This window comes from Heterocephalus glaber, unplaced genomic scaffold (genome assembly GCF_053883595.1).
Source record: "Heterocephalus glaber isolate CG9 unplaced genomic scaffold, H.glaber_assembly_v1.0 deba00001687, whole genome shotgun sequence".
Taxonomy (NCBI): Eukaryota; Metazoa; Chordata; class Mammalia; order Rodentia; family Bathyergidae; genus Heterocephalus; species Heterocephalus glaber.
In genome coordinates, this window is record NW_028258412.1 from 1,600,848 (window position 1) to 1,619,640 (window position 18,793).

The 18,793-nt window shown below is 40.6% G+C and overlaps 1 protein-coding gene and 1 long non-coding RNA gene across 7 annotated transcripts in view; one reads left to right on the forward strand and one right to left on the reverse strand.

Annotated features, from left to right (window-relative positions):
* The window catches only part of Grk3 (G protein-coupled receptor kinase 3), a 213,644-nt gene that overhangs the window by 17,965 nt on the left and 176,886 nt on the right, over positions 1 to 18,793 (reverse strand). Inside the window, exon 21 of one of the 6 annotated variants that reach the window (XM_021257134.2) lies at positions 16,462 to 16,757. The exons of the other annotated variants lie outside the window; for them this stretch is intronic. Coding sequence (XP_021112793.2) covers positions 16,752 to 16,757 — 6 coding nt within the window. The 3' untranslated portion in view covers positions 16,462 to 16,751. Of the gene's footprint in view, positions 1 to 16,461; positions 16,758 to 18,793 lie in introns of those variants that run through there. 6 annotated transcript variants of the gene reach the window in all.
* Positions 1 to 18,793, forward strand: part of LOC147821933 (uncharacterized) — a 37,921-nt gene that overhangs the window by 3,351 nt on the left and 15,777 nt on the right. Inside the window, exon 2 of the long non-coding RNA XR_015446169.1 lies at positions 9,297 to 9,454. This is a non-coding gene — a long non-coding RNA (uncharacterized LOC147821933). The remainder of the gene's footprint in view (positions 1 to 9,296; positions 9,455 to 18,793) is intronic.

Below are 18,793 nucleotides of genomic sequence, written 5' to 3' on the forward strand. Positions count from 1 at the left end.
TTTCAATGGAGTTTTTAATCTCCTGGAAATCTGTTTGCATCTGTTTTATGGATTTCATTTGTTTCCTATGTTGGTATCCATCATGTTCCTTAGTTCCTCTATTTTTTTTTTTAATCTGTGTCTGGTCTATAGTTATTAATCATTTCCTGTACTATGGAAACAATCTCTGTTGTTATCTGAGAAATTATTTCTGATTTCATTTTTTCCAGATCCTCTTTGATTGCCAGTTTAGGGAGTCCAGTTGGTTGAGTGTCAGATTGTTCCATCTTGTTGCCCTTTGGAGTTACCTTAGGTGATCTGGAAGTCTGTGTTTTTTACCAGGGATTGAACTTGGGACCTTAACGCTTGGGAGGCAGGTGGTGGAAGCACTGAGCTAAATCCCCGGCCCTGGAAGTCTGCTTTTGAGACTTGTTTACGTGTCTTCTCATTTCAACAGATGCAGCCTGCTGAGTCGCCTTTGTTGAGGTGACTTTTTGCTCACCCAGTGGTCTTCAATTCTCAGCAAGGCACTGAGAGGCCATTTCTCTGGTACTCACCACTGTGCCAATTCCTGGGTTCAGAATGGTGGCCTTCTGGATCCCTGAGCTGCCCTGTTGTCCCAGTGGGGTTTTGGTGGGGCCTGTGCACACTTGGGATGGTATCTGGGCTTGCCTCTGGCTGGGGCCTGCCCCCTGTATAGCTCTTGTCTGGGAGGCCCTTTTGCTGCAGGCCGTGCCCCTGATTTGGTGGTATTTGAGTAGGCTTCTGGCTGGGGTCTGTATGCTCTTACCAATGGTATCAGGGTGGGTCTCTGGCTGTTGCTTGCCCACCTGTGTAAGCCTTTTCCAGGTGGGCCTTTGGCTGGGGCCTGTGGGCCCAAGTTGCTGGTGTCTGGGTGGGGCCCTGGCTGAGACCTGCCCATACCTGCTCATCTCTGGTCTGTGGGGGCTTCTTGCTGGGATCTATGTGCACTTACCAATGGCATCTGAGTAAGCCTCTGGCTATTGCTGTGTGCCTGTGCGGCTCTTCTCAGGGTTGGGGTCTGGGTGGGACCTGCCTGTACCTGCTCAGCTCTGGTCCACATCGGCTTCTTTTTTTTTGGTACTGGGAATTGAACTTGGGACCTTGCGCTTGGGAGGCAGGCAGTGGAACCACTCAGCTAAATCCTCGGCCACATCAGCTTCTTGCTGGGATCTGTGCACACTTTCTGATGGAATCTGGGCCATCTCTGTTCAATTTATTGTCTCGCATTGTAGATTCATTCTGTTGGGGTTCATAGAGTTGTAGTCCTTGTTATCTCTGTCTAGATGTCCTTCAGAACATTTTGTATTGCTAATTTGGTGGTCAAGAATTTCCTCAGCTGTTGTCATGGAAATATCTTATTTCTCTATCAATTTTGAAAGATAGTTTTACAGGGTGCACCACTGTGGGTTGGAGGTTGTTTTCTTTTAGGGCTTGAAATGCTTTACTCCAAACTCTCCTTGGCTTGAGGGTTTGTGTTGAGAAGTCTGTTGTGAGTCTGGTGGGCTTTCCTTTATATGTAATTTGTTTCTTTTCTCTAACAGCTTTTTATATTCTGTTCTTGTGTTGAATTTCTGGAAACTTGACTATTGTATGCCCTTGTGTAGATTTTTTTTTTTGATCATGGCTAATTGGAGTTCTATATGCCATATATATATATTTAGTTTAATTCCTGGGTTGATGCTTCTAAATTGCTTATGGCAAGTAGCTTTGTCACTAGTATTTAGAACCCTTTGGAAATGACTATTTCTCATAGATGTCTTCCAGGTATTGGTGCCTTTTGGGTTTTGAGTCTGTTGCAAGATCCTACCTCCTCAATTTATTGGGGATGAGAAACTGCTGCCTACTTGGCCAAGCCTCGAGTTCTTTGGCCCTGGTATTATTTATGACCCTTAGGTAATCTCCATCTTGGCATACCAGGAAGAGAAATTGATTGGAACAATCATGTCACCCTGGCTAAGGTAGTACATCCCAGCCCTCTGTCTTCTAATCTGTTCTTTTGGAGAGAAACCTGGAAGTGAAATTTCTGGATCATGCTTAGTGAGATAGGCTAATCATAGAAGGACAAATATTACACAATCTTCCTTATATGAGGCACTTAAAATAGACAAACTCATCAAAACAGACAGTAGAATGATGGTTTCCAGAGTCTAGGAATGAGGGGAATGGGAGTTGCTGGGCACTAGGTATAGAGCTGTACTTATGGAAGGTGTGTATGTTCTAGGCTTCTGCCTTACAACAATGTACCTATAGGTAACAATATGGTAATGTGCACTTAGAAATTTTATAGGAGTGCACATATCATATTAAGTTTCTACTACAATTAAAAGCAGCACTAGGCAGTTTCAGTTGATAATAAAAGATTTAAGACTATAAAGCTGAAGGATTAATACACTGAATAAGTATCAAAGTCTATAATCTGGCAATTTCCAAGAAATTAAAACCAGAATTATTTCACAACAAAGGAATTAATGAATATCTCACAAAATGTGTGCTTATAAACGCACCTGAGAGATGTTATAGTTTTATCTATTTTACTGTGATCATAGTGCATTAAAATGTTCTAGCTTTCCTGTAAAACTAAAGGTCACTTGATTTGTAATTTTCTATAACTTTGTGACTAAAAGTATTATTTGTAATAAACCATGAAAAACCATGGTTTTTGACGCACCTTACTTACTATTTAACTTTAATTTAGCTGTTTCATTCCTTGACTTGAAGAAACTGAGCAGTAGAATAAAAGAACATTATGAGTGGCAGATGGGGGCCATGATTACTTGCAGGAGATGTCCCTGCAAAATCACTATCAGTCCCAGAAGACTCTCCAGGCCACTCTTGGTTTGAAATCAAATGTAATTAACACATTCAATTCTAGAAAAATAACAAGGCTCATCCAATACAGATGAATGAAATCGGGAAAACTATGTTTTAATTGAGCAGCGTTAGTGTTTAACAAGTTTGAGAAAGGAAGAAGGTCATGTTGAATTATATAAATAGGTGTAATCTCTCCTCGTCATCTTGATATAGAAAGGAAACTTAATGAAAGTATATCCCATTGTCCTTCCTTGTTTACCAACACTTCTCCAAATAAAGTCTTTGATGCCATATGTTCTTTTTCCTATGCATTTTGCATTCTGCTTAACTAGTTGGAGGTGGTTATTCTAGGAGAATCTTAACTTCTGGAAGTAGAGATCATTGAGAAAATGGGTAAAGGAAACATTTTATACCCCAGACACATAGACTGCACTTGGAGAATATATAAATAAAAGTCATAATTGCTTTTATTAGAAACACTAGTCCTGTAAGAACCACTGGAGACTGCCAGGGATCTCAAGGCTGAAGGTTGTGCTCCAAGAAGGAGTCCATCCTGTTCCCACAGTTCTCATTCAGGTCCTCATCCGTAGATCCATCTGTGTAGGACCAACCCCTCAACCCACCCTCAGAATAAATCCCCTCTGCTTCTGCTCATCTTAGTAAGGGTCACCATGCGGCCAGCATTAGAACTGGGGAGGGCCATCATGGAGCAGAGGTTTAAAAAGATATTTCAAAAGGCTGTGTGGCTGGAGGGAGCAAGACGGATGTGAAGGGAGCAAAGTAGCTGGACCAGAGAGAAAGGAGAACAGTGCTTCTTGGAGCCACACACAGCTCATCTTCCTACTGTAAAAACAACTGGGAAGAGATTGGGGAGGACACTATGAAAATGGGAAGAAGGAAGCATAACTGAATTCGAGTGCTTCTTGATTGTGTACGAGTATCTGTCTTTACCTTCTCGGGTGTCTGGGTTTTGGTTTATTCATCATAAGGATGAATGAATACTCACTCACCTCTCAGGATATGAAAGCACTCACCATATTCTCCTGACTACTAGGGCAGGATTATCCCCCCACCTTGGTGTGCTGCCAAGGGAGATATGCAGACAGGATGGACTCAACATAATTTCCTCCAGGCAACTCCAACCATCTCTTTACTTGCTTTTTCCTGGCTCTTTTTAACCTCCCTTCACCCCTTAGTTTGTATTCATTTATTCATTCTTACATTCATTCATTTATGGTTAGCAGAGCAAGCAAGTACTGACTTTGCTTATTGCCCCAAGGACTGCCACTAATTGTCCCATTTTTCTGGGTGACAAGGAAGCAAAGTGACCAACTGCCTTGTTTTCCTGCCACAGACTGAGCCTACAAGGCCTATTAATTGGAGAAAAGAAGCAGGGGGTTGGTGACAGCAGACACCCCAGTAACGAGGCAAGGGGACATGGTAGGTCCTACAGGGGAAGCCACTGGAGCTGATGGAAGGGCCATGTTTGGGAAGCAGCATCACAGCTGCTGAGCAGAGTGGCTGAGGCAGTGAATTCCTGGTTCCAGGGTAGTGGGCAAGCTGGTGGGGAAGAGGTTGGGCATCCAGCCAGATCAACAGTGAAATATTTGGGACCCATGAATGTTAAGCAGTTCTCTAGAGACAACACAAGAGCAGACTTGGGTACTTAAAAAGGAATCTCATTCAGGAAGAGATTTTGGAGCACCATTTGGTCCTTAAGCACAGAGACGGAACCATCTTTCTGCTGATAAAGTGAAAAATATTTAGCCTCACACATCATGGCTGAGGCAGGATGCTTCAGACAACCTCAGGAGCAGGGAAAGCAGAAAGGAAGCCTGGAGGCAGATCAGAGTGAACATGGTGGGAACAGATAGGGAGTTGAGGGGTGGGGTCAGGTGATCCTACAGGGATGGGGAACAAAGGAGTCTGGTCTGATACTGAACGCAGAGAGAAGCCATTGCAGCCTGTTCCATAGGGTGTGCATGAGCCATTTCTTGTCACAGGTGCTCTGGCCATCACTTAACAGATGGGGTGACATGTCAGAAGTGGAAAGTGGTCAGTTGTGAGGTGAACATTGATTGATGATCTAAGGGGAGTTCTTGATTTTTGTGCCTGCAGATTTTACTTGTTAGGGTGTTGAGGCAAATTCGAAGATCCTGACCTGAGCACAAAGCACAAGTAGGAGACAGTTTGCACTGCTATGACCTGAGGATAACTACTGTTTTATTTCTCAAGGTTTAATCTGCGGGGACCCTTATCTAGTGTAGTGTTCGGTTCTTGTACTTCACTTGGCAATTCATTCTTTCTTCAGTGTCTTTGTGGAAACTTTGTCTCTCTTTATTTCAGGGTGTTTTGACCTTATTTAGCTTCTTTTATTTAAATTGATGGTTTAGAGTCTTTGAAATATATTTTCAATTATAACATCTGTCCTAATTGGGTTAACAGGTATCTATTAACTGTTTTATTGTTAATTTGTTTTGTTTTGTTTTTGTGGTATGGGCCTTTACATGAATCTGCATCCTCAGCCTTTTTTTTTTTTTTTAACTTTTTTGAGAAAGGGTCTGTCTAAGTCACTAAATGGCCCAGGCTGATCTTGAATTTGTGATCCTCCTGTCTCAGCCTCCCAGTTTTCTAAATCACTTGTTTTTTCATATGCCCAATAGTTTTATATTCAGTCTTGGATATATCTAATCTTATGTTAAGATAGTATGAATCCATTTAAAATGATGGGTAGTATTTTTATTTTGCAGGCTATGTGCCCATCTGGCTTTACACTGCAGATTCCAAGCAGTTCCCATGGATTGTGTTTCCTACACAGTGTCAATTTAGAAAACTTTTGCCATGACCTTGGGATCTCACTTGAGTTTGAGTTGAAGCTCAGTTGTCTGCTGTCTGGGTGGAGATCTGTCCACACCTTAATTATCTCCTGTAATTTTTCCTGTCATCTTGATATCAGAACTCCACAAGGGCAGCTTAGTGTTTAGCTCAGGCTCATTGGGAATTTTCAGGGTGGTTTTCCCAAACTCATTCCTGTCTACAATCTTCCCACTACCTATGGTTCTCCAGGCCCTCTCTTTCAATTTTCTGGAACATAACTGCTACTTTAGCTACCCTATGTTGCTGAGCACTTCCTGTGACTACGGCCATGTTCACACCAAGTACCAAGATGTTAGAAAGTGAAAAGCTGGCAAAATTATGTGCCCCTCTCTTGAGACATTAGCTCTGCAAATAAGAAGGGAAAGTCCCAGTCTCCACTGTCACTGTTGTGACTATGGAAAAATTTCCTGGAGTTTGGACAATGTAGAAAAGGGGAAAGAAAAGCCATACCTACACACACACACACACACACACACACACACACACACACACACACACAAAGTGCACATTGCAAAATTTATTTTGTTTATGTTCTCCAACATTAAACTCAATGTAGACAAGCTTGTCTGACCAGTCACTTTATCATCCCTGGAACTTCTGGTGGCTGACATATGCTGTATTTCCCTGAAAATAAGATTGGGTCTTAATTTTTGCTCCAAAAGATGAAATAGAGCTTATTTTCAGGGGATATCTTATTTTTCACTAACAATCTACATTTATTTACATACAGAAATCTGTATTTAGATGCAAAGAAGAATAACATAAGACTGATTGTAGTCAATGAAGAAAGAGGAGAGAGTGCAGATGACATAAAAAAAAACTCTTCACAGAAGTGATGGCAGAAAACTTCCCAAGGAGGGGAAAAGAACTTGACATACAGATAGGTGACGCATATAGGACTCCAGCTAGCCTTAATCAAAAAAATCTACACATAGGCATATAATAGTTAGGATTCCAGAAATCCAACAGAAGAATAAAATTCTACAAGCAGTGAGAGAAAAGAAACAAATCACATACAAAGGAAAGTCCATCAGAATCACAGCAGACTTCTCAATGCAAACCCTCAAGGCAAGAAGAGCTTGGAGTGATGTATTTCAAGCCCTAAAGGAAAACAGCCTCCAACCCAGACTGATGTACCCTGCAAAACTATCTTTCAAAATTGATGCAGAAATAAGATACTTTGATGATAAAGAGCACCTCAGGAACTTCATGAACACCAAACCGGCACTCCAAAAAATTTTAGACAATACCCTAGGAAAAGACAATGAGGATCACAACCCCAGGAAACCCAGCAGAATGAATCCATTGGGCGTGACAAATTAAAGGCAAAGGGGGAGAATCCAACAAAAAGAAAAAGTCATGACAAGGCTTTTAAAACTTTTAATTTCATCTCCCTAATGAGTGTATAATTCAATCTTATTATTGTACTGATTAGTATTTTTCTGATTCTAGAGTTGCACACCATTCCTTGTGCTATATTGGCTATTTATCATCTTCTTATGTCTACATTTTAATTGGGTTGTCTATTAATGAGCTCTAAGAATTCTTTATATATTCTGCTCATAGGTTATATGCATTGTAAATATGGTCTGTTTAAGGACTACTTTTCATTTTAATGATGTCATTTAAAGTTCTAAATTTTGATGGAATCTCATTTATCAATTATTTTCTTTTATACATCATGTTTTTTGTATCCTAGGTAGTTCTTGCCTACCCTGAATTCATAAATATTTTCCCTTATAATTTCTTCTTACAGTTTTATACTTTCAGGCTTTCTTATTTAGGTTCATAGATCCCTTCAAGTTATTTTCATGTATGGAAAAAAAGGGTTGAGGTTAATTTGTTTTATACAGATACCAGGTATTCTAGTGCTGTTTGCTGAAGCACCCACACTATCTCTTCCTCCGCTCTTGAATCGAGTTTATATTCTAAAAAATGCTGTTAAATAATCTTTCAAAACTCAGTGGACTATATAGGTGTGGTTCTATTTCTAGATTCTCTGTTTTATTCAGATGATCTATATGTCTTTCCTTACACCAACACTGCCTTGATTACTGTAGCTTTAGAAGAAGTCTTAAAATTGGGTGCTAAAATTCTTCCAACACTGTTTTTGTTTTTGGCTTTTCTGGGTCCTTTGTACTCCTACATAACTTTTAAATTTCAATATCCAGTTCTTCATTTATAGCAAGTATACATAGACCTGAATTCTTATATATACCTTGTGTTTTCTAATCTTGCTAAATTCAAGTACAAGTTCTAGGGGCTCCTAGAGATTTCTTAGTATTTTCTCTGTAGATGATTGTTTCATCTACATATAAAGATTTTGCTTCTGCCATGCCAATCCTATCCTAATTGTGTCACTTTATTGCCAGACTATTTTGGTGGGGACTAGTTTTCAAAGTTTAATGGACAGATAAAGAGTAAGCACATCTGCCTTTGTTCCCCACCTTAAGGAGAAAGCATTGTATCTTCTCCATTCATATAAGGCATTCTCACTGGAAGTATGAAGTACATGTCTTTAATATGTTGAGAAGTTTCTGTTCTACTTCTAGTCTCCTGATAGCTTTTACCATGAACAGCTGTGGAATTTAGTCCAATCCTTTTTCTCCAACTAGTGACAGGATCATATGGCTTTTTCCTTTCCTCTGTTAAAATGATGACTTTTGGGGGTGGATCTTCCAATGCTGAACCAACACTGCCATCCCTATAATAAAACCACTTTCTACATCCTGCCAGATCTGATTTCTAATAGTTTGTTTTGTTAAACAAATTTCTATCTATGTTCATACTTTTTTCTTCTATTATCTTTATCCAGTTTTAGGATTAGCACAATGTTGAGTTCCTAAAATGAGGGGAGAAGTGTTCCTTCCTTTTTCTGCTTTGTTTGATATAATTTATCAGTTAAAATGTTTATGAGCCTGCTGTTGTCATATAGGTAGGTTTTCAAGCTAGGAATATACTTTCTTTAATAGGTGCTATTCAAATTTTATATTTCCTCCAGAGTTAGTTTCATTAATTTGTCTTCCAAGGTACTTCTTAGAAGTTGTCAAATTTATTTCAAAACAGATTTTTGAAATATGCTTTCTATATCCTTTTAAATTCTGTAAAATCTGTGATAATGTCTCCTAGATCTTAATATTGTAATTTTAAAAATGTATAACTGATATTGTGTAACAGGAAGAAAAGGTCTAAAAGAGCAGGGGAATTGGGAGGGGTAGGGGAGGGAAAAAGGGGAAAGGAAAAAATATGAGAAGAGGAAAACAATGGAAACAAGGTCTTTGCAAATAGGGAAGGGTGGAGGGGGTGAAGGGAGGGCAAGGGAAGGGAAAAAAAAAGAACCAAGAGACTCATGTAATGGTACAAGATCCCAATGATGAATGTAATTGTATTGTATACCTAAAATGTACCAATAAAGTTAATGGGGGGGAGGGGGAAGAAATCTGTATTTAGTCAAATACCATTTCCTTCTGGAACATTATTTTAAGTCTCTAAAGCCTGAATTCTGGCCTGAATTTCTTGTGACTCCATTTCATGTAGAACCATTGGATGCAATATCTTGTCTTGCAATAGAGCTCTCCTTAAATGAGCACTTCTTGTCCATACAGCCTCCTCCTAATGCACTGGCAGCACAGCTTCAGTGATTTTATCTCATGAATTCTTCACCCAAGTCATGACCTCTCTCAGGCTAAGCTTCACGAAGTTTCCACTAAGTTAAGCATTAATTGAAGACTTACAAGACAGGAGTGGCAACAAAAAATGACAGGTAAGAATGATAGTCCATACAAAAGTAGTGAAAAATTGCAGGCACCAAAATTCAGAAAACATTTCTTCATTTCATCTGAGTGCACTAACAATATCCATTACAACACGAGTATTGAATTATGAAGATTGATATTAGACACAACCATGTCCATTCGTTATCAGGTGCATACATTATTTGTGCATTGTGTCTGTGCTCTGATTTGTCATTTGGTAATAAGTCTTGAATTCATCTGTTTACATAGGCATATACCTGTTGTCCAAAAGTGCCCGCTTGGGTATTTACAAATAATTATAATTTATATTATTTAAAGTATTAATGTCAATAATATTAATTTATATTTAATTACATATTAATACTATTTTATAATCCAATACATCCATTGTGTGTTGCAACAGATGGACTAGATGCATCTGTGTGATGATCTTAACCAGGGCTTATTTTTGGGGGTAGGCCTTGTATTATGAGGATCCTAAAAAATTATGCTAGGCCTTATTTTGTGGTTAGGTCTTGTTTTCAGGGACTATGGTATCACTGGAGTAGTCAGCTAGAGATTTTTTTATTCCTCTGGGTCAACTGTCCCAAATCAGCTTCAAAGCAGTTACAGAAGATAGACCTTCACCTTTCAGCTCCCCTTAAGATTAAGGAGGATGAAATCTCTGAGGGGGAAGTGAGAGAGATAATAAACCCCTGATTCTCATTTTCCTGTGATAGCTGGAGGGGGGATGTGGCTTTGCCAGTGGCAAATGAAGACTTGCTTAGGTGTTCCTGTAAACCTGCTTGTGATTTATTTCTTGGGTAGTGTAGGCTACAAAAGTCCTGTAAATCTATTTGGGATTTTTATCCAGAGTAGTGTGGACAGAGAGGTCATTTCAAAGAAAGAGCAATGAATACTCAGAGCTTTTAGCATTGAAGAGCTCTGGAGACCAGCAGCAGAGACCACTACCCAGTAGACTCAACATATGGTGTTCGGCACAAGCCACACTGAACAGTGGTGGTTGGCAGTGGCAGTGACCAGCAGCTGGCTGTCAGTTATCTGTCATCTGACATCAGGACTGCCAGCAGAGCTGCACCTTAACAATTCATGATTTCCATCTGAATGGAGCAAAAGAGTCCTAGACTGATTTGCAATAGTACCATTAATATTATTTCAGTTTTACTGTATGAAAAACAGAAAAGACAGAAATTTATTTAAGTAACAAACTATATAAATTAAAAGAAGTGATGTGGAGTGTTTCTGATAAACGCAAACGTATGGATTTAATGTTTCCATGCTAAAATAGAACTCATATGTATGTGTGTGTGTGTAGTTCAGCAATTTTTGTTACCCAGACTAAGCCAAATCTATTATAATTATTTAAAACACAGAAAAATACAATTTCTTTTTTTTTTTTGAGACAGGGTCTATGTAGTTCAGGCTGGACTTGAACTCACTGTGTAGTCCAAGCTGGCCTTAAACTCATAGCAATCCTCCTGCCTCAGCCTTCAGAGTGCTGGGATTATAGGTGGGCATTACCACACCCAGCAATAAAATACAATTTAAATAAATGGCCAGTGTTTAGCTTATAAAGTACATTTAATATATGCACATGGAATGTAACCCACAAAGAAATAAGACATTAAATTTCAAGTCCTTTGGAATATGAATACAATTGCAGATATTTCTCTATTCTCCATCCAGATAACAAAGACATTTTGGATTTAGCACAGAATAGAAAATGGAGGCAGGGTTACCAGTGTGCAGGGGTGATTTTGAAATTGTTAGGTATTGGAGTGCTAGTTCCATGAAGGATAGTTTAAGGAAATGCATACACTTTTAATGTACTTTCTGGAGACTGTAATAAAGGCAATTTAAAATTTGGGATCCTGCCTTTTTGAGCCAGCACTGACACAGCCAGGTCGGGAACATGGCCCCTCTGGCCACCTGTGGGACCTGTGGGAGTGAGCACCCTGTCACCCTGCTGGAAAAGGATGGGAAAATCTGAAGCCCACTCTGACCTGAGGAAACCAAGGAGTGGATTTCAAGTTTCATTCATTCATTCATGCATTCCATAGCAAAATTTAAAAAGAATTTTAAAAAATGTGGCTGGGGATAAAATAATTCATATTAATATGGATTTAAATAATTAAGCCTCTCAGGGAAAACTTGCATGGGAGGGAAGAATTGTTCTAGGTCTTAAGGGAAAAAAAGAAGCTTTGAAAATGTAAACTGCTGCAGCCACTGTGAAAGCGGCATGGCACAAGCAGCAAGACTGGCCATGTTGCCTAGGTGTGTTTTTTTTGGTACCAGGGATTGAACTCAAGACCTTGCACTTGGGAGGCAGGCACGGTGCCACTGAGCTACATCCCTGGTCCACCCAGGTTTTACTAGAGCTTCAAGGCATCTGTTAACCAGGTCCCCAAGTGACCATCCAGGCCATGCATTCACAGTGCCCGGGACACCACCGCTCTACCACACCAGTGTCACGGGCAGCGGGACCCCTGTGCCTTTACCAACAGCGAAGGAGGAGAGCAGCTGCCACGTGGATCCCGGGGAAAGTTCTGTCAGGAAGCCAATGGTCTCCCTGGGTCAGCAGCTCTAGCCTTACAAAGAAAGTGACCACGTAGTCCAGAAATCATTCTGTCATCAGAAGAAACCCCACCACCAGCTTTAATCAGTCATCTCCTCAGTGCTTTGTGGTATAAAGGGGATGATTTTTACCAGCAAATCAACTCTCCTCTCCCTTTGGTCCATGGCTGCTCTCTCAGTGACACTGGCTCCCATACCAGCTGTCTGGGATCCAAATGAAGCCCAGCTCCTCTCCTACCAACAACGAGTCCCTCGCAGTAAGGGGTGGGGCACACAGCCAGCAACTGTGAGTGACACAGACAGGTCCTTGAACAGGACAGAGCAAAGAATTCCAGGGTTAAATCACACCAAATAAGGCTTACTCAAAACACATTTCATTCAAACCAAGTTTATGGATTTATATCACAGGAAAAGGTCAAATTTTGAAATTTTCTTTTTTTTCCCTTTGGTATCGGGGATTGAACTCTGGACCTTGTGTGGTGCCTATGAAGCAAGTGTGGTGCCAGCTGTTTTCTTCTTGATGTGTGTTAAAAATATGAAACATTTATTACAAAACCAGTTCCAGAGAGAGGAGCTGCGCGGGCATGTGGGCTCCCTCTGGAGGCCTGACAGTCCATCTGTAAGCAGGTGCAGATCCCGGGGAGCAGGTGTGTGGCCAAGACCTGCTTGGCTGCAGGCAGATCCCAGCCGGGGGCCCACCCCAACACCAGAGGCTTAGGCACAGCCTCCCAGGCCAGAAGCCTGCCCAGAGAGGAGCTGCATGGTTATGTGGGCTCCCACCGGAGGCCCACCATTCCATGCCTAAGTGTGGGCAGAGCCGAGGGAGCAGCTGTATGGCCTAGACCAGTGCAGCCAGGGCTCTGCCCAGACCCCCGAGGCTTGGGGACATACGCTCAAGACAAAGGCGCACCCAGAAAGGGGCTGGACGGGCTTCAGTCAGAGGCTTGCCATAGCATCAGCCACAGCCAGGGACCCACCTGGAGAAGAGCTGTACAGGCACACAAGTGATACCCAGAGGGTCGCCCTGATACCATTGATAAGTGTGAGGAGACCCTACCCAAAGCCTGTGCAGACAAAAGAAACTGGGGTGCACAGCCCCTAACCAAAGGCCCTCCCAGACAGTAGCTACATAGGGGCCCCAGTGAGAGGCACGCCTAGATACCATCCCAAGTGTGCTTAGGCCCCAGCCAGAAGCCCAGACAACAGGTCAGCTCAGGGATCTAGAAGGCCACCACTAAACCCAGGAATTGGTGTACTGGTGAGCAGCAGAGTAAAGGCTACTCAGTGGCTTGCTGAGAATTCAAGACCACTGGGTGAGCAAAAAGTCACCTCAACAAAGACACAGCAGGCTGCATCTGTTGAAATGAGAAGACACATAAATAAGTCCTAAAGCCAGATGTGCAGATCACCTAAGGAAACCCCAAAGGCCAATGAGATGGAACAATCTGATTCCCAACAACCTGGACTCCCTGAACTAGCAATGAAAGGGGACCTGGAAAAAATGGAACCAGAAATAGTTTCTCAGATAACAGCAGAGATTGTGGCCATAGTACAAGACATGATTAATAAATCTAGAGTGGACACAGATAAAAAAATAGAGGAGCTGAGGACCATGATGGAATCCCAACATAGGAAACAAATCAATCCATAAAAGATGCAAACAGATTAAATCTACACATAGACATATAATTAAGATTTCAGAAACCCAACAGAAGAACAAAGTTCTATAAGCAGTTAGAGAAAAGAAACAAATCACATACACAGGAAAGCCCATCAGAATCTCAGCAGACTTCTTAATGCAAACCCTCAAGGAAAGAAGAGCTTGGAGTGACGTATTCCAAGCCCTAAAGAAAAACAACCTCCAACCCAGATTGATGTACCCTGCAAAACTATCTTTCAGAATTGATGGACAAATAAGATACTTTCATGACAAAGAGCACCTTAGGAACTTCATGAACACCAAACCAGCACTTCAAAAAGTTTTAGACAATATCCTAGGAACAGACAATGAGGATCACAACCTCAGGAAGCACAGTAGAATGAACCCATTGGGTGTGACAAATTAAATGTAAAGGGGGAAAATCCAACAAAAAGAAAAAGTCATGACAATGATAAGTCAATACGTATCAGTTATAACCATCAATGTTAATGGTCATAATTCACCAATCAAAAGAAAGAGACTGGCAGAATGGGTCAAGAAGAAAGATCCAACAATATGGTGCACAAGAAACACACTTAATTAAAAATGAAACTTATAATGTGAAAACAGGCCAATTTTTTAAATTTTGGTACTGGGGATCAAACTCAGGTCCTTGTGTTTGCACAGCAGGCAGCAAAACCACTGAGCTAAATTCCCGGCCCCAAAATGAAACTTATAGACTGAAAGGTAAAGGGTGGAAAACAATACTCCATGCGACGGGAACCAACACTGATTAAGAGAGACAAAGAAGGACACTACATCCTTGTAAAGGGAACAATCCAAGAGGGAGTGATGATAATCATAAATATCTGTGCACCAAACACTAGTGCAGCCAACTATATAAAACAAATACTAACGGACATGAAAAGTCACATATGCACTAATACAGTTGTAGTGGGGGACCTCAATATCCCACTATCACAAATAGATAGATCAACTAGACAAAAAAATAAATAATACTAGAACTCAATCAAACTCTTGAACAAATGAACTTAGATGTTTACAGAGTGTTCCACCTCACAAAATCAGAATACAATTCTTTTCAGCTGCACATGGGTCGTTCTCAAAAATAGACCACATACTCACTCAGAGAACATATTTAAGTAAGTGCAAAGGAATCGAAGTTATCCCCTGTATATTATCAGACCATAGTGCAATGAAATTGGAGATCCATAGCAAAAGAAAGTGCAAAAATTTCATAAACACATGGAAATTGAACAACACACTTCTGAATAACCAATGGGTCACAAAGGAAATTAAAGCAGAAATCAGACAGTTCCTTCAATTAAATGACAATGAGAATAAAACATATCAAAATCTATGGGACACAATGAAAGCAGTCTTACGAGGGAAATTCATAGCAGTGAATACACATATTAGGAAAACAGAGTGAGCCCAATTAAACAACCTGATGTTGAACCTCAAGCTTCTAGAAAAAGAAGAGCAGGATAAACCCACAGCTCATACAAGGGAGGAAATTATAAAGATCAGATCAGAAATCAATGCAATGGAGACTAAGAGAATGATACAAAAAATTAATGAAGCCAAGAGTTGGTTTTTGAAAGAATAAACAAAATTGACAAATCCTTAGACAACCTTATCAGAAAAAGGAAAGAAAAGGCCAAGATCCATGCAATTAGGAATGAAACGAATGAAATTCCAACAGACACCGCAGAAATCCAAATGATCATCAATACCTACCTTGAGAACCTATATGCCAATAAGATGGAAAACACAGAAGAAATGGACAGATTCCTAGATACATATGAATTACTTAAGTTGAATGAAAGTGTAAATAAGGACTAAAAGGTAAAGTAGATAATGCAAAATAGGACAAAAGTGGTAAAGGAGAAGGGGAAGTGGGAGAGGTAGGGGGAAAGAAAGAAGGGAATGGAATTAATAGAAAAAGAAAAAATGGAAAGAAAGTCTTTGTAGATAAGGAGGGGTGACGGGGTTGAAGGGAGGGCAGGGGAATGGGAAAAAATAAGAACTAAGATGGATTTTGTAAAGGTGCAAATTTCCAATGATGAATTTAATTATATTGTATACCTCAAATGTACCAATATAATTAATAAAAAAAACCCCAATTCCAACGGAAAATCAAATGTTGTATTGGCTCCACTGCAAATTCTGAGTGAAATTTAAAAATCAAGGGAAAAAATCCCATACTTTGATCCTTGATCACATTTTGAATTGTTGAAACAACATTTTTAATGGGCAGTGGGGCTTTCCTTATGGCACTTGTCAAATTGTGGATTAAGCTAAATCTTGTTATCCAACAGGTTGCCGTTAGGCACAGGCACTTTCCATAATTATATCTAGAAGTTTTGCTGAAAAATCCCATTTGGACATGATGAATAAGGGAAAACAACGGGCCTGCAGATATGAGTGAAAAATGCATCAAGGAGCATATTTCAGGTTGAGAATAAACTTGGCTCTGGGAAGCTGCAGCAGGAGGATCTCAAGTTCAATCCCAGCCTACGCAACTCAAAGCAAAAGCCCTGGGTTCAATCCCCAGTACAAAAAAAAAAAAAGAAAGAAAAGAAAAAGGTTTTTGGAACAGTGCCTTTCTCTTGGGAATACTGAATACATAGCTTTTTTTTCACCTAATTTATAAAAGACAAGTAGGCTAACGAAATGAGATAATGCCCCAGTCCCTGCAGTATTTTCATTCATCTTGGAAAAGCAATAATTTTCTCTAATCACACATTTAAAAGGCTAAGAAAATCATATGGAAGATAATGAAACTCAATCCTGATTTTATTGAAATACATCATTTTAAGTTTAATATTAGGAATAATTGTACATATTTCTTAGAGTAATGTTCAGGAAGTTTTAATAACTTTTATTTTTTCCTTCTAAATGATTTTTTTTATGTTTCTAGGAAAGTGTTATCATACTCATTCTAACTTCAGAAAAGTCCTTGTTGCCTTGGTCTTCTCTAGTTGTGGGCCACCTCCTCCACTGCTGCTCCCAGTGCTGTTCTGGAGGATGTCATCTGGGTTGCAATGGATTTTCTCAAATGATCTCTTTTATTTCTTGTAAGAAAGGTTCAAATTGCAAACCTAAATTCAGTAACATATACTCAAAGCAAATTAGTTTTCAGGCATACCACTTCAGATATATTTGAATCCCTGCCCCTCACTCTATTTAGGAGAATAGGAAAACAAAGTTCTCTTACATTGTTTCAAGCCTATTTAAAGGTAAAGTGAAGAAAAAATGTGTCTCCTTTCAGGAAAAGCAGATGGCGTCAGGTAACTTACTCCACACTCTTCTGGTTATCGTGCAGTGAACAAAACATCACACTTGAAACAATCAGAAAAGCCAAGAAAGAGAGCACTTAATTTCTTTTTTTTTTAAATAAAAAAAGTGGGAAAATGTTTCCATGTTCTTACAGAGCCAACTTTTTGTAAAGCTGCGAATTTTTTTTGGGGGGGGTACTGGGGATTGAACTTGGGACCTTGTGCTTATGAGGCAGGTGGCAGAACCACTGAGCTAAATCTCTAGCCCAAAGCTGCCAACTTTTAAATTGATAGGCTCTCCTTATTACTTACCCCAAATACATTCAAATTCCCACACCAGTACAAAGAATATCACACTCCTCCATACATAACTCATCAGTACTAGGTTACTGCTGTCCAAGTGCCAAGCATTGAATCGCACTAACCTGTCTAATGAGGCTATTGTTGTGTCTTCCTTTCCTGTCCTTTAAAAATAAACGGATTTGAGTTTAGTGCATGGTGACAGACATGGGTTTAGTTTGTCTTCAGCACATGGAAAGCCCATTTTTCCAGCACCATTTATTAAAGAGGCTATCTTTCTTCCATTGAAGGTTTTTGGCCTCTTTGTCAAAGATAAAATGGCTTTGTATTTGGAATTGTGTCTGCATCTTCTCTTCTGTTCCACTGATCCTCAGGTCTTTTTTTTTTTTCAAGTCAGGGATTGTGATTGCCCCTGCCTTGCCTTTGTTTCCTAGAATTGTTTTTTTTCTATTCTGGGCCTCTTCAGGTTCCAAATGAATTTTAGGAATGTTTTCTCTAGTTCTGTGAGGTATGCTATTACACTAAATTAAAATCAAAATGGATCTATGATCTAAATATTAAAACAGGCCTCGGGGAAGCACAGAGCGGCGGTAGCGGAGGCACCTGGGCCAGGCATATGGGCTGTAGTTAGGGCTGCCCGGATTCCAGACCCCGGGGTCACTGGTTGTGGACCTCAGGAAAGCCTTCGTGCCATTCATGCTGCGCTGGGGCTGTGGCTGGATGCTTGGGGAGGCTGGCATCAGGAGCAGACGGGCGGCATGCTACCCAGTATAAAAGATTGCATATGTATCAGTTTGTTAAGAACATGCAAGCTTTGAAGAGCTGAAAAAAGAACCCAGCAATAAACCTGTGTTTTCAAACCAAATCTCCATACTGATGTTGGGCTGTACCAACTTACCCTCCTACCAACAATGAAGAAGTGAGTCCAGGACATTTACACTGAGCTACATCCTTGGCCCTTTGTATTTTTTTGTTTTGAGACAAAGTGTTTCTAAATTGCCCAGACTGGGCCCAAACTTGTGATCCTCCTGGTTCAGCCTCCTGAGTAGCTGGGATTACAGGGCAGAGGTGAGTCAGTCCCAGCACCCAGAAGGAGGCTCCGCTGCTGGCATTCCACGCTCCTAGGGCAGAGAAGGTGAGCCCATCCCAGCACCCAGAAGGAGGCTCCCCCGCTGCCATTCCACGCTCCTAGGGCAGAGAAGGTGAGCCTCGAGGGCACCAGAAGCACCCCCCCACCCGCCCGTGGAAATGAGAAGACACATAAACAAGCCTCAAAAACAGACTTCCAGATCACCTACAGCAACCCCAATGGGAAACAGAATGGAACAATCTGATACTCAACCACCTGGTCTCCCTGAACTAGTAACAAAAGAGGATCTGGGAAAAATGAAATCAGAAATAATTACTCAGATAACAGCAAAGATTGTGGTCATAGTGCAAGACATGATTAATAAATCTAGAGAGGACACAGATGAAAAATAGAGGATCTGAGGAACATGATGGAATCCCAGCATAGGAAACAAATGGAATCC